Source organism: Pristiophorus japonicus, chromosome 4 (genome assembly GCF_044704955.1).
Source record: "Pristiophorus japonicus isolate sPriJap1 chromosome 4, sPriJap1.hap1, whole genome shotgun sequence".
Lineage (NCBI taxonomy): Eukaryota > Metazoa > Chordata > Chondrichthyes > Pristiophoridae > Pristiophorus > Pristiophorus japonicus.
Window position 1 is genome coordinate 239,491,040 of NC_091980.1, and position 16,680 is coordinate 239,507,719.

Consider the following 16,680-nt stretch of genomic DNA (forward strand, 5'->3'; position numbering starts at 1 on the left):
TTGAATCGGTTTGGGTGGAGATGAGGAATAATGGGGGAAAAAAATCACTGGTGGGCGTAGTCTATAGATCCCCTAATAGCTACACAGTTGGACGGAGTATAAATTAAGAAATAATGGAAGCTTCTAAAAAGGGAACGGCAATAATCATGGGAAATTGGACAAAGCAAATTGGCCAGGGTAGCTTTGAGCAAGAGTTCATAGAGTGTATCCGGGATAGTTTCCTTGAACAGTACGTTGCGGAACCAGCCAGGGAGCAGGCTATCTTAGATCTGGTACTGTGTAATGAGACAGGATTAATAAGCACTCTCCTAGTAAAGGATCCTCTAGGAATGAGTGACCATAGCATGGTTGAATTTCAAATTCAGTTGGAGGGTGAGAAAGTTGGATCTCAAACAAGTGTCTTAAGCTTAAACAAAGGAGACTACAAAGGTATGAAGGCAGAGTGGACTGGAAAAATAGATTAACGTGTAAGACGGTTGATGAGCAGTGGTGGACATTTAAGGAGATATTTCATAACTCAACAAAAATATATTCCAATGAGAAGAAAAGAATGCAAGAAAAGGGATAACCATCAGTGGCTAACTAAGGAAATAAGGGATGGTATCAAATTGAAAACAAGGGCATACAAAGTGGCCAAGACTAGTGGAGGGGGGCAGACCAAAAGCCAACAAAGAACGACTTAAAAAAAAATAAAAAGAGGGAAGATAAATTATGAAAGTAAACTAGCACGAAATATAAAAACAAATAGTAAGAGTTTCTACAGGTAAAGGAAAAGAGTGGCTAAAGTAGATGTTGGTCCCTTAGAGGATGAGCCTGGGGAATTAATAATGAGGAACAGGGAAATGGCAGAGACTTTGAACAAATATTTTGTATCGGTCTTCATGGTAAAAACATCCCAATAGTGGATAATCAAGGGCCTATAGGGAGGGAGGAACTTAATACAATCACTATCACTAAAGAAGTAGTACTCGGTAAAATAATGGGACTAAAGGCGGATGTCCCCTGGACCTGATAGCTTGCATCTCAGGGTCTTAAAAGAAGTGGCTGCAGAGATAGTCAATGCATTGGTTGTAATCTACCAAAATTCCCTGGGTTTGGGGAGATCCCAGCGGATTGGAAAATGCAAATATAATGCCCTATTTAAGAAAGCAGGAAACTATAGACCAGTTAACCTAATATCTGTCATTGGGAAGTGGAGTCCATTATTAAGGAAACTGTAGCAGGACATTTGGAAAAGCATGAGTCAATCAAGCAGAGTCAACATGGTTTTATGAAAGGGAAATCATGTTTCACAAATTTGTTGGAGTTCTTTGAGGATGTAACGATAAAGGGGAAACAGTGGATGTGGTGTACTTGGATTTCCAGAACGCATTTGGTAAGGTGCGGCAGGAAAAGGTTGCTGCACAAGATAAAAGGTTACTGGGTTGGGGCCACGGAGAGGCCTACAAGAGGCCTGTCAGTCCAGGGAGTAGCAGCGTCAAGTCGGGAGGCGGAGCGGGAGATCGGAGAGGCTGACAAGAGGCCGTTAGTCCGGGGAGCAGAAGCGTCGAGCCGGGAGGCAGAGCGGGAGATCGTAGAGGCCTACAAAAGGCCCGTCAGTCCGGTGAGCAACAGTGTCGAGTCGGGAGGCGGAGCGGGAGAGCGGAGAGGCCCGTCAGTCGGGGGAGCAGCAGCATCGAGTCGGGAGGTGGAGCGGGAGATCGGAGAGGTGCAGTAAGGAGATCGGTGCAGCTGCAGTAGGGAGAGAAGGAAAAAAGTAGAAGAAAGAAATCGAACGGTGACGTCACAGCCAAAGGGCTAAGTGGCTGGTGATTGATGACTAGTTTTTCTTTTATCAGTAAGTAACCTTTAGCATTATTGTTGCCAAATTAAGTTAATCTAGGGGTTAAGTCATGGCAGGAGAGCTTGGACACGTGTTATGTTCCTCCTGTACTATGTGGGAAGTCAGGGACGCTTCCAGTGTCCCTGACGACTACGTATCCGGGAAGTGTACCCGGCTGCAGCTCCTGACAGACTGTATTGCGGCACTGGAGCTGCGGGTGGATTCACTCTGGAGCATGCACGATGCTGAGAATAATGTGAATAGCGCATTTAGTGAGTTGGTCTTACCGCAGGTAAAGTTACGCAGCCAGATAGGGGATGGGTGACCAACAGGAAGAGCAGTGGAAGGAATGTAGTGCAGTGGTCCCCTGCGGTCATCCCCCCCTGTAAAACAGATACACCGCTTTCGGTACTGTTGAGGGGGATGACTCATTAGGGGAGAGCAGCAGCAGCCAAGTCCATGGCACCATGAGTGGCTCTGTTGCACAGGAGGGCAGGAAAAAGAGTGGGAGAGCTATAGTGATAGGGGATTCTATTGTAAGGGGAATAGATAGACGTTTCTGCGGCCGCAACTGAGGCTCCAGGATGGTATGTTGTCTCCTTGGTGCAAGGGTCAAGGATGTCTCGGAGCGGATGCAGGACATTCTGAAAAGGGAGGGTGAACAGCCAGTTGTCATGGAGCATATAGGTACCAATGATATAGGTAAAAAATGGGATGAGGTCCTACAAGACGAATTTAGGGAGCCAGGAGCTAAATTAAAAAGTAGGACTTCAAAAGTAGTAATCTCAGGATTGCTACCAGTGCCACGTGCTAGTCAGAGTAGGAATCGCAGGATAGCTCCGATGAATACGTGGCTTGAGGAGTGGTGCAGAAGGGAGGGATTCAAATTCCTGGGACATTGGAACCGATTCTGGGGGAGGTGGGCCCAGTACAAACCAAATGGTCTGCACCTGGCCAGGACTTGGGGGAGTGTTTGCTAGTGCTGTTGGGGAGGGGTTAAACTAATATGGCAGGGGGATGGGAACCGATGCAGGAAGACAGGAAAGTAGAATGGGAGCAGAAGCAAAAGTTAGAAAGAGGAAAAATAAAAGTGGAGGGCAGAGAAACCCAAGGCAAAAAACAAAAAGGGCCACATTACAGCAAAATTCTAAAGGGACAAAGGGTGTTAAAAAGACAAGCCTGAAGGCTCTGTGCCTCAATGCGAGGAGCATTCGCAATAAGGTGGACGAATTAACTGCGCAGTTAATGGATATGATGTAATTGGCATCACAGAGACATGGCTGCAAGGTGACCAAGGCTGGGAACTCAATATCCAGGGGTATTCAACATGTAGGAAGGATAGACAGAAAGGAAAAGGAGGTGGGGTGGCGTTGCTGGTTAAAGAGGAAATTAATGCAATAGTAAGGAAGGACATTAGCTTGAATGATGTGGAATTGGTATGGGTGGAGGTATGGGTGGAGGTATGGAATACTAAAAGGCAGAAAACACTAGTGGGAGTTGTGTACAGACCACCAAACAGTAGTAGTGAGATTGGGGACAGCATCAAACAAGAAATTAGGGATGCGTGCAATAAAGGTAGAGCAGTTATCATGGGCGACTTTAATCTACATATTGATTGGGCTAACCAAACTGATAGCAATGCGGTGGAGGAGGATTTCCTAGAATGTATTGGGGGTGGTTTTCTAGACCAATATGTCGAGGAGCCAACTGGAGGGCTGGCCATCCTAGACTGGGTGACGTGTAATGAGAAAGGACTAATTAGCAATCTTGATGTGCGAGGCCCCTGGGGGAAGAGTGACCATAATATGGTAGAATTCTTTATTAAGATGGAGAGTGACACAGTTAATTCAGAGGGTCCTGTACTTAAGGAAAGGTAACTTCAATGGTATGAGACGTGAATTGGCTAGAATAGACTGGCAAGTGATACTTAAAGGGTTGACGGTGGATAGGCAATGGCAAACAGTTAAAGATCACATGGATGAACTTCAACAATTGTACATCCCTATCTGGAGTAAAAATAAAACTGGGAAGGTGGCTCAACCGTGGCTAACAGGAAATTAAGGATAGTGTTAAATCCAAGGAAGAGGCATATAAATTGGTCAGAAAAAGCAGCAAACCTGAGGACTGGGAGAATTTTGTAATACAGTAGAGGAGGACAAAGGGTTTAATTAGGAGGGGGAAAATAGCGTATGAGAGGAAGCTTGCTGGGAACATAAAAACTGACTGCAAAAGCTTCTGTAGATATGTGAAGAGAAAAAGATTAGTGAAGACAAATGTAGGTCCTTTGCAGTCAGATTCAGGTGAATTTATAATGGGGAACAAAAAAAAGGCGGACCAGTTAAACAAATACTTTGGTTCTGTCTTCACGAAGGAAGACACAAATAACCCTCCGGAAATACTAAGGGACCGAGGGTCTAGTGAGAGGGAGGAACTGAAGGAAATCCTTATTAGGTGGTAAATTGATGGGATTGAAGGTCGATAAATCCCCGGGGCCTAATAGTCTGCATCCCAGAGTACTTAAGGAAGTGGCCCTAGAAATAGTGGATGCATTGGTGATCATTTTCCAACAGTCTATCGACTCTGGATCAGTTCCTATGGACTGGAGGGTAGCTAATGTAACACCACTTTTTAAGAAGGGAGGGAGAGAAGGCGGGTAATTATAGACCGGTTAGCCTGACATCAGTAGTAGGGAAAATGTTGGAATCAATTATTAAAGATGAAATAGTAGCACATTTGGAAAACAGTGACTGGATCGGTCCAAGTCAGCATGGATTTATGAAAGGGAAATCCTGCTTGACAAATCTTCTAGAATTTTTTGAGGATGTAACTGGTAGAGTGGACAAGGGAGAACCAGTGGATGTGGTGTGTTTGGACTTTCAAAAGGCTTTTGACAAGGTCCCACACAAGAGATTGGTGTGCAAAATTAAAGCACATGGATTTGGGGGTAATATACTGACGTGGATAGAGAACTGGTTGGCAGACAGGAAGCAGAGAGTCGGGATAAATGGGTATTTTTCAGAATGGCAGGCATGTATTTATTGACCTCACCAAGGCCTTTGATACTGTCAACAGAGCAGCGCTGTGGTCAAACTTGACGAAACTTGGGTGCCCAAGGAAGTTTGTCCACATCATCGAGCTGTTCATGACAACATGACAGGTGAAGTGCTCTCAGACGGCACAACCACGGCCCCCATTTGCCATCTCAAATGGAGTGAAACAAGGTTGTGTACTCACTCGAGTTCTGTTCAACTTATTCTTTACCTGTGTCTTGAACTATGCCATAAAAGACTTGGAGTTTGGGGCTTACCTGAAATATCGATTAGCTGGTTCACTGTTCGACCTCCACCGCCTTGCCGCAAAGACCAAGGTACGGAAACGACTCATCCTAGAGGCACTTTTTGCTGACGACTGCGCCCTTATGGCACACAAGGAAAGTGACCTACAATTCATACTCAGCAAATTTGCTGAGGCAACAGAATTGTTTGGACTAACCATCAGCCTTAGTAAAAATGAGGTTCTCTACTAGCCTGCCCCTGGCACCACAGCACCTGCTCCCACAGTCTTCATCGGCAGTATACAACTAAAGTCAGTGGACAGTTTCAAGTACCTTGGCAGCACCATATCAAGTGATGGGTCCTTCTACAAGGAAATTGATGCAAGGATCTGTAAAGCCAGCCAGGCACTTGGTCGCTGACGCACTAAGGTGTTGAGTCACCACCACATCTAACTGTCAACTAAAATGTTGGTGTATAGAGCAGTCGTTCTCTCATCTCTCCTTTATGGATGTGAGACCTGGACACCCTAAAGGAGTCACATCAAAAAGTTGGAAGCTTTCCATATGCGCAGTCTCAGATCTATACTCCACATACGCTGGCAAGACCAGGTGTCAAACTTTGAGGTTCTGGAGAGAGCACAATCAACTAGCATCGAGGTGATGATCATGCAAGCCCAGTTCCGGTGGACTGGACATGTCATCCGCATGGATGAGTCCAGGATCCCTCGTCAGCTTCTTCACGGTGAGGTCTGTGAAGGTTGAAGACACAGGGGCCCCCCCCGCAAGCGCTACAAAGATTGCATCAAGGCTAACCTCCAGTACTGTGGCATCCGACCAAAGGACCTCGAGAATACAGCAGTTAATAAAATCCAGTGGCGAACCCTCACGAGGACTGCCTGCCAGACCTTCGAAGAAAGCCGATGTCAATGCCTGTGGGACACTAGAGATAGACGACATCAGGTGGCAGTACTGTCAGCATCAGGCACATCAAACTTCCCTTGTCCGACGTGCAAGAGACTATGTGCATCCAGAATTGGCCTATACAGCCACTTGAAGACACATGCCATTGATGATTAGCGCATTAACGTCTTTGTTGGATATGACAGACTACCAAGTGACAGCAGGCGGTGAAGAAGGCAAATGGTATGTTGGCCTTCATAGCTAGGGGATTTGAGTATAGGAGCAGGGAGGTCTTACTGCAGTTGTACAGGGCCTTAGTGAGGCCACACCTGGAATATTGTGTACAGTTTTAGTCTCCTAATCTGAGGAAGGATGTTCTTGCGATTGAGGGAGTGCAACGAAAGTTCACCAGACTGATTCCCGGGGTGGCAGGACTGACATGAGGAGAGACTGGATCGACTGGGCCTGTATTCACTGGAGTTTAGAAGGATGAGGGGGGATCTCATAGAAACATATAAAATTCTGACGGGACTGGACAGGTTAGATGCAGGAAGAATGTTCCCGATGTTGGGGAAGTCCAGAACCAGGGGACATAGTCTAAGGATAAGGGGTAAGCCATTTAGGACTGAGATGAAGAGAAGCTTCTTCACTGAGAGTTGTTAACCTGTGGAATTTCCTACCGCAGTTCATTGGATATATTCAAGAGGGAGTTAGATATGGCCCTTACGGCTAAAGGGATCAAGGGGTATGGAGAGAAAGCAGGAAAGGGGTACTGAGGTGAATGATCAGCCATGATCTTATTGAAAGGTGGTGCAGGGTCGAAGGGCTGAATGGCCTACTCTTGCACCTATTTTCTATGATTCTATGTTTCTATATATTAGCATGGATAGAGGATTGGCTAACTAACAGAAAACAGAGAGTTGGGATAAATGGGTCATTTTCCGGTTGGCAAACAGTAACGAGTGGGGTGCTGCAGGGATCGGTGCTGGGGCCTCAACTATTTATAATCTACATTAATGTCATGGCTACATTACACTCGGCCCCTTCATTTAAGTTTGCTGATACAAAGATGGGTGGGAGATCAAATTGTGAGGAGGATACAAGAAATCTGCAAAGGGATATAGACAGGCTAAGTGAATGGGCAAAAATTTGGCAGAAGGAGTATAATGTGGGAAAATGTGAGGTTATCCACTTTGGCAGAAAAAATAGTAAAGCAAATTATAATTAAAATGGAGAAAAATTGCAAAGTGGCTACAGTACTGGGGGTCCTTGTGCATGAAACACAAAAGGTTAGTATGCAGATACAGCAAGTAATCAGGAAGGCAAATGGAATGTTGGCCTTTATTGCAAGGGGAATAGTCCTGCTACAACTCTATAGGGTATTTGTGAAGCCACACCTGCTGTCTCCGTATTTAAGGAAGGATATACTTGCATTAGAGTCTGTTCAGAGAAGGTTCACTAGATTGATTCCGGAGATGAGGGGGTTGACATGAAGGTAGTTTGGGCCCATATTCATTGGAATTCGGAAGAATGAGAGGTGATCTTATCGAAACATCTCAGATAATGAGGGGGCTAGACAAGGTGGATGCAGAGAATATTTCCACTTAATGGGGAAACCAAAACTAGGGGGCATAGTCTCAGAATAAGTCTCTGCCCCAGTGAGCTATGGAGGCTGGGTTATTGAATATATTTAAGGCAGAGATAGACAGATTTTTGAGCGATAAGGGAATAAAGTGTTATGGGGAGCGGGCAGGGAAGTGGAGCTGAGTCCATGATGATATTAGCCATGATCTTATTAAATGGCGGAGCAGGCTCGAGAGGCCAAATAGCCTACTCCTGCCTAATTCTTATGTTCTTGTGTAACATGCTGAATAAAGCTCCAATCACTGCCCCACCAATATGTCAGCCTCACCTAGAGAAGAGTACCTCCAACTGTGCTGGTAACATTTTTCATCTCCTATGTCGGCTATCTCTAGCTTATCTGAGGTTAGCAACTAGATTCATGTCGATTGGAACTGTGCAAACTGATTTCATTTAAGACTCTTGCTTCCTGCAGATAGAGAAAGCTTTCTTCCCAACAGTGAACTCTGAGAAATAATGAAATGAGTAAAAATAAGCATTACTTGTTCAGTCTGTGTCTTGTTTTTAACATCCTGTACAGTACAATCTGGTTGCAGATTATTCCTTGTGTCCCTCTCCTTTCTCTCTTTCCCCATTCCATTATCCCAGTAGTATGAAACAAAAACAGAAAATCTTGAAAACATCCAGCAGGGCATGCAGCATCTGTAGTGAAAACAGCTGCAGTATTTTGGTGCTTGTTCTACTAATATATTTAAGAAAATAAAAGTTTAGTAATTTTGCAGCATGCCAGATTTTGCTTTCTGTAATTAACTATGCTTGTATTGTCTTTGACTTTGCAGAGTCTGATAAGATTTTAGTCATGCGTGGCCAGTGGTTTATTGATGGTACGTGGCAACCTTTGGAGGAGGAAGACAGTGATCTGATTGAAGCTGAACACCTAAAGCGTTTTCGGGGTCAACAGATGCAGGATGCATTTGAACTGGAAGTAGCTAAATCTATGGATAGTAAAGACGGTAAGACAAAGAAAGCCTGTAATCCTAATTCCAGTTTCACAATCCACTCTTTCTGAAATAAAGGCTGGAATTTTTCAGCCTTGTTTATTATTTGAATACACAATAGCTGTTCATTGTATGTACTATAATATTTCTAATTTCATGTTTGTGAGCTGCAGCCCTGACATTTGCTGAATGTACTATGAAGTTAGATGTTAGTGTGTTTTATGTAAGGCATTAAAAGCTTTGCAGGGCAATAAATGTGACTTGTGGCTCTCTCAAATCCAATAACTGTAATGAAAGAGGATTATTTTATTTTTTAGCAATATTTTAAATAACATGTTAAATTAACAGATACAAATAGAATAAAATAGCATTTCTTGGCACCCATATTTTGGTAACTATCCAGGAAAACATTTTTCAAGGATTAGAAAAAAAAATTACAACTTGTATTCTCTGACTTCCTGTCTAATTTTGTTTTACTTCTTTCCCACCCAAGCAGACAAATGGGTCACATACTTCCAGGCACCTTTGTCAGTGCTGAGCCAGTAATTTAGCTGGCCCCAGTTGATTCACACATTTAGTTTTAAGAGCAATGTTTGAAAATATAGAAAGTTTGCAATAATATTGCAATAACAATTCTAAAAATGTGAAACTAATGAAGAGTTTTTAAAACAAAATCACACCACTGGTTTACCAGAGTCTTGCCATCAGCACCCTATTTAAAAAGGAATATGATCACAAATAATTGTGATCTTTGAGTATATTTACGAATACAGGTCTGCCGCAGACTTCTACTCTGGTTCAGTGCTGTCAGTCGCTCCTGTAAGTAGTCTGGTTGCCTGCTTCTTATAGAAGTTGTCTTCCACTGCTCTATATCTACTCATCATCATAGGTGGTCCCTCGAACGAGGATGACTTGCTTCCACATGAGTTCACAGATAGATGGTTCAATGAAGGATCTGATGTTCCAGCCCTGAACTCCAATTGAGGGGATGAAAGGATGCCTGTGCGTGGATTTTTTTAACGTGCGGTGACCATTGCACACCAGCCACTACACAGGTTTGACAAAGTTAGGCCTTTATCCAGTGGCAAGGGTTAACCAGGACGACTGGAGCCCTGCTCTGCTGCACGGACCTAGTGCACACACATATCACAGTGTGGGCTGGCCCGTGCTGCCCCTGGGCCCTCGGCTAGTGTGGTAATAGCAGGAGTGTAACAATTAACTCTCCCTCGTTCTGGACTGGTCTCCCTGACTTATGCATGTGAATTCCTTCAATTTCTCCAAATCTGGACTGTTAACATTATGCAAGATGATGTTCAGTTTGATTCGTATGATGTTTCATTCTCCACTAAGTAAAACATTCAACAGAAAATGCGGGAAATACTCAGCAGGTTAGACACCATCTATGGAGAGAGAAACAGAGTTAGCATTATAGGTTGATGACCTTTCAGTTCTGATGAAAAGGGGTTCTTCAGTTTATCAGCTTTATAACTACATTAAAAAAGAATCTGGGAAAAGGAGTCGGACAAATTAGTCTTTCATTCAATAAGTTTTCATTGAATTTCATTCAAACACAGATTTAATTTCAAAAGGGCCCATTTCAAACTATCAACTTGTTCTATTTTTGCATCTCAAGAAATGATGCACCAACTTCTAAATTTCTTTTTGCCTTTGCTTTAAACTGGAAAATCCTTTTTTGGATTCTTTTTGTGAACTGGAATGTTATGAATCAACTCAACTGTGCATTGAAATGGATGTTCACATCATACTTGAATCCTAACTTGTCATCTCAAAATCCCTTGTGAAATTTGGTGAAAATCAGAAAGAGTTTTATATGTTGGGTTTTCTACCAAACTTATGCGGTATCTTCTGTCGCAGACTTGGAGCCTTTTTAATTAGTGACCTCCGGAAGCTATTTTAATTTAAGTACATTTTTCAAAGTGAATCCTTATTGGATTCTGATTTTGTGTTTAGAAAATTGGTAAGATGGGAGCTCGTTAAATTTTGCATAGACCAAAAGCCCCACCCACCCACTTAAAAAGCTGGATTTGAGATTGCATCACAAATGCCAATGCTTAACTTCTGTGTTGTTTTAATAATTTAACACTCTTTTTAACTGAAGCACTCGTCTTAATGTGAAAGATTTCCAAGTCAGATACTGTTAGTTTTTAATGACTTTAACATATGTATAATTAAACCATTTTTTGAAAAAAAACCTCCTCCCTCAGTATTACTTATACAGGGGCGTGTAATTTTTTTTAAATTCTGCAAACAAAATGAAGATCAAAGATGGCTTTATAACCTTTGAGAAAGAATATATTAAATGTGACCAATCAGTGCCCTTGGTGCCCAACAGTTCGAGATTCCCCTGCGAGTGGAAACATCCTCTCTGCATCTACCTTGTCGAGCCCCCTCAGTACCTTCTATGTTTCAATAAGATCACCTCTCATTCTTCTAAACGCCAATGAGTATAGGCTCAACCTTTCTTCATAAGTCAACCCCTTCATCTCCGGAATCAGCCTAGTGAACCTTCTCTGAAATGCTGCCAATGCAAGTATATCCCTCCTTAAATAAGGAGACCAAAACTGTTTGCAGTACTCTAGATGAGGTCTCACCAATACCCTGTACAGTTGTAGCAGGACTTCCCTGCTTTTATACTCCATCCCCCTTGCAATAAAGGCCAACATTCCATTTGCCTTCCTGATCACTTGCTGTACCTGCATACTAACTATTTGTGTTTCATACACAAGGACCCCCAGCTCCCTCTGTACTGCAGCATTTTGTAATCTCCCTCAATTTAAATAATTTGCCTTTTTATTTATCTGCTGCTAAAACCCTCATCCATGCTTTTGTTGCCTCCACACTCAACCACTCCCAATGCTTTTCTGGCTGACCTTGCATCTTTCATCCTCCATAATCTTCAGCTTATGCAAAATTCTGCTGTCCATATCCTAACCCCACAAGTCCCACTCACCCATCACCCTTGTGCTCACTTACCTACATTGGTTCACAGTCCTCAAAAACCACCAATTTAACATTCCTATTCTCAGAATCAAATTTCTTTAAGATCCTAACCCTCCTTATTTCTGTAACTTTCTTCAGCCCTACAACCAATGTTTGAAAATACTGTATGTGCAGTTTAATATATTCCATCAGTGCAATTGGTGACTTCTCAGTCCACTAACTATAGCTTGACCCTATTTCACTGATATAATATTTACAGGAATGAAACAGTGGTTGAATCAGGAATAAGCCTAGCTCCCCTTTCTCATTCTCCCACCCTTCCCCATTTTACACTATCATTATTTAGATACAATAATTATGCTGGTACCTGTCATTTCAATAGTCGGCAGCGTACAATAGGAATGTTTATCAGGTGAAGCTACCCTACGTTATTGTTTGCTGAGCTTAATACAGTCCACTTGTTTACTCAGTGTCCTTGTACCCAGCTCCCAACTATCCAGCTCCCCTTCATTCTTCCTGTGCTTGCTGACATTAAGGCTGCCCAAGCTATTGTGCCAGGACCTGCCTATTGTATGAAGTGGCAGTGTCCTTGGTTAAATTATCAGATACACATCAATCATCTTAAATTGGCCTAATGTTAATCTCCAGTTTCAAAGACTAGATGCAAGAACTCCCACCTTTACGTAAGATCCTAAGTGATTAGAGCAGAGCCCTAGGAGCTAGTTGATTCCCTACCTGTTCAGCTCCAGAATGGTATGGAGAAGGGGAATAACGAGATGGAAAATATCTGGGGCTGGAAATTAGGTAGATGGTTTTTTGAGGTGTTAATGTAGGGTGGTGGATAAATTTAATGGCGGGAAATGGTTTGCATCAGCAGCTGCGCACTGACAGTGGAGTGGAGTGCTTTGGGAGGCGTTCCACACTTATCTTGGGGTGCTAGGCCAGGTGAACAATTGAATATGCGGGGCCCAAGTACAGCAGAGGAGTGGGAAGGTCAGGGCGGACGAGCGGCGAGAGATCATGACGGAGGTTGAGGCGGAGAAGCGGTGAGAGATCGAGACAGAAATGTAGCGGATGATCGACGTGGAAGAGCGGTGGCTGAGATTCGACGAGTGATCGTGGCGGAGGTGCGGCAAATGTTTGGTGCGGTGAGCGATCGTGGTGGAGGAGCAGTGAGAGATTGTGACGGAGGTGTGGCGAAGAAGCGGTGCGAGATCGTGGCAGAGGTGCGACAAATGGGGATACGGGGCCCAGAAGAGCTGAGGGCCCACGGGCAGCATGGACCAGCCCACACTGTGATATGTGTGCCCACTCGGTCCGTGCAGCAGAGCAGGTCTCCAGTCGTCCTAGTTAATGCTTGCCACTGGATAAAGGCCTAGCTCTGTCAAGCCTGTGTGGTGGCTGATGTGCAACGGTCACCACACGTTAAAAAAAATCCACGCACAGGCATCTTCCACCCCTGGTGTTCAGGACTGGAATATCGGGTCCTTCATTGAAATATCTTCACACTCATCCCTTTTGGTGTGGAAGCAAATCATCCTCGTTCGAGGGACCGCCTATGATGATGATGATATGGAGCCAAAGAGCCAGCTTCATAGCACCCTATGAGAGGCCTCCCTGCAAGTACAAAAAAAATCAGAACAAAAAACATTCCTTCCCACCGCCGCCAGGACAGCTCTGCTTTCTCTGGCGGTGTCACTACCGGTAGCTACAGGTTCAGCACAAAACAAATACTGAAAAAGCAGGTCGATACCAGGGGCGTTGTACACCCGGGCGATACTCCTTTGCGCCGCCGGAACCAGCACACTGAAATTGCCGAGCGGCACGAATGCCGACATTCATGGCTACCAACCCTTTAGCGCCCCTGTTCTGACTCTCGTGAGGGGCAGTATCCCCGCGAATTTCTAGCCCCTGGTGTTTTAGTTTTGATATTTCAAACAGTGTGATCATTAACGTTACTGTGGTAACTCAAATGGAAATGAGCTATCCAATTAGCCTCATTCCCCCTGACCTTTCCCTATAGCCATGCAAATTTATCCCCTTCAAGTATTTATCCAGTTCACTTTTGAAAGTTACAATTGAATCTGCTTCCCGGCAGTGCATTCCTGATCACAACTCGCTGCGTAAAAAGAATCTCCTCCTTTTGCCTCTGGTTCTTTTGCCAATTACCTTAAAATTGCCAGGTACTTTAATTGACGATCTGTATCCATTAGCAATTGGTTGAGTCTGCAGAAACCGTTCTCACTTTTGGACTCTTACAAACAATAGAAAGAGAGAGAAGATTTTCAGCTCATCATTCTAGGCTGGATACTAACTATAGTTAGCTGAAAGCAAAATTCGGTCGGGCAGAGTCGGCATGGATTTATGAAGGGGAAGTCATGTTTGACAAATTTGCTGGAATTCTTTGAGGATGTAACGAACAGGGTGGATAAAGGAGAACCAGTAGATGTGGTGTATTTGGACTTCCAGAAGGCATTTGACAAGGTGCCACATAAAAGGTTACTGCACAAACTAAACGTTCACAGGGTTGGAGGTAATATATTAGCATGGATAGAGGATTGGCTGACAGAAAACAGAGAGTCAGGATAAATGGTTCATTCTCTAGTTGGCAACCAGTAACTAGTGGGGTGCTGCAGGGATCAGTGCTGGGACCCCAACTATTTACAATCTATATTAACGACTTGGAAGAAGAGACTGAGTGTAACGTAGCCAAGTTTGCAGACAATACAAAGATGGGAGGAAAAGCAATATGTGAGGAGGACACAAAACATCTGCAAAAGGACATAGACAGGCTAAGTGAGTGGGCAAAAATTTGGCAGATGGAGTATAATGTTGGAAAGTGTGAGGTCATGCACTTTGCAATCTCCATTTAAATAATAACTTGCTCTTTGATTTTTTATGCCAAATTGCTGCAGTACTGCAGAACCTGGGGGTACTTGTGCATGAAACACAAAAAGATAGTATGCAGGTACAGCAAGTGATCAGGAAGGCCAATAGAACCTTGGCCTTTGTTGCAAAGGGAATGGAGTATAAAAGCAAGGAAGTCTTGCTACAGCTATACAGGGTATTGGTGAGGCCACACCTGGAATACTGCGTGCAGTTTTGGTTTCCATATTTATGAAAGGATATACTTTGGAGGCAGTTCAGAGAAGGTTTACTCGGTTGATTCCGGAGATGAGGGGGTTGACTTATGAGGAAAGGTTGAGTAGGTTGGGCCTCTACTCATTGGAATTCAGAAGAATGAGAGGTGATCTTATCGAAACATATAAGATTATGAGGGGGCTTGACAAGGTGGATGCAGAGAGGATGTTTTCACTGATGGGGAGAGCAAGATCTTAGAACAAGAGGGCACGATCTTAGAATAACGGGCCGCCCGTTTAAAACTGAGATGGAGGAATTTCTTCTCTGAGGGTTGTAAATCTGTGGAATTCGCTGCCTCAGCTGTGGAAGCTGGGATATTGAATAAATTCAAAACAGAAATAGACAGTTTCTTAAACGATAAGGGGATCAGGGTTATGGGGAGCGGGCAGGAATGTGGATCTGAGTCCATGATCAGATCAGCCATGATCTTATTGAATGGCAGAGCAGGCTAGAGGGGCCGTATGGCCTATTCCTGTTCCTATTTCTTATGTAATAGTGTGTGAACCCACTGCACCTCCTGGTCTCATAAATAACTGACTATGAAATAGGAAAATAGGCCCTTCTAAAGGAGAAGTTTTTTTTGAGCAATGGCTGTAATAAATCTGTTCTGAATTTATAGTAAACTCTGCTGCCCGTGTGCTAACTCGCACCAAGTCCCGTTCACCCATCACCCCCGTGCTTGCTGACTCACATTGGCTCCCAGTCTGGCAACACCTAGAATTTAAAATTCTCTTGCTTTGTTTTCAAATCCTTCCATGCCCCGCTCTTTCCAAATTCTGCAACCTCCTCCATCCCCACAACCCTCCGAGATCTCTGCGCTCCTCCAACTGGCCTCCCATGCATCCCCGACTCCTGTTGCTCTGCCATTGGCGGCTGTGCCCTCAGCCATCGAGGCTCCAAGCTCTGGAAATCCTTCCCCAAACCGCTCTAGCTCTCCCTCCTCTCGTAAGGCGCTCCTCAAAATCTACCTCTATGACCAAGCTTTTGATCACCTGTCCCAACATCTCCTTATGTGGCTTGGTGTCAAATGTAGCTCGATAATTGCTCCTGTGAAGTACCCTGGGACGTTTTACCGCACCAAAGGTGCTATGTAAATACAAGTTGCATTGTTGTGCCTGTCAGTTTCTGGGCTGTATATCCTTTGAGCATCTCTGGGAGTGCAAGGTAGCATTATTGCTATGCAATGTTACTTTGTTTTACACATGCAGCATGATATGGATTAAATAGTAACAGGTCCATATAATTGAAGAAATATGCTTACATACAAGATGGATCCAGCATGAACCAAATCAGCTTTTTAAAAATTGCCAATAGCTATGCATGATAGTTGGTGAAATTGTGCTTTATATAAATGCTTCATTCATTTTTGCTCAGCTGTTTGCATGCAAACGTTGCCTGCCTACACCGTCGACTATCTTTTAAAGATGGGAGGGGGATTTGTCTGTAATTGGAGACGGAAGATAATGTCCAGGATTTATGGATAAAAGTATTTTTATTGCAGAAGACTAGGGTTGTCACCATTTATTTAACTTCTATTCATCTGAATAAAAAGGAATTTCAAATGATCAGCACAGCAATAGCCTTAATTTAGATTATTATAGGGCTGCTTGTATATAATCTTTTTAATAGCTTGGCTTTCCAGGTCCTGCTACTACTGTGTAATTTTTGAAATCCGGCATCTTGCAGTTTTTAGCACGAGTGGCCAGGGAGGATACCATTGCTGGTTCTTTTTAAAGTATTCTAGATAATCCTCCATGATGTCACACATCGTCTGTTAAATTTGTTTTACACATTTGCACAGAATTTTGGCTTTTAAACAAAACCCAAAATGTTAATTGGGTTACGATTTTTACAGTTTAAAACATGCTGATTGTTTAACCTTTTTTATATATGTGAGTAGATTTAGCTTTGATCAAACCTCCTGATATATAACCCAGGTTGAAAAGTATTTTTAAAGAGTGGCCATTGCCTTGGAAAATTGAAGACCCTATATGGAAAAAAGC

At 43.5% G+C, this 16,680-nt stretch overlaps 1 protein-coding gene across 3 annotated transcripts in view; it reads left to right on the plus strand.

Moving 5' to 3' along the window:
• Positions 1–16,680, plus strand: part of ddhd1b (DDHD domain containing 1b) — a 154,293-nt gene that overhangs the window by 34,553 nt on the left and 103,060 nt on the right. For all 3 annotated transcript variants that reach the window (XM_070879199.1, XM_070879197.1, XM_070879198.1), the window contains exon 2: positions 8,417–8,590. In XM_070879199.1, coding sequence (XP_070735300.1) covers positions 8,417–8,590 — 174 coding nt within the window. The remainder of the gene's footprint in view (positions 1–8,416; positions 8,591–16,680) is intronic.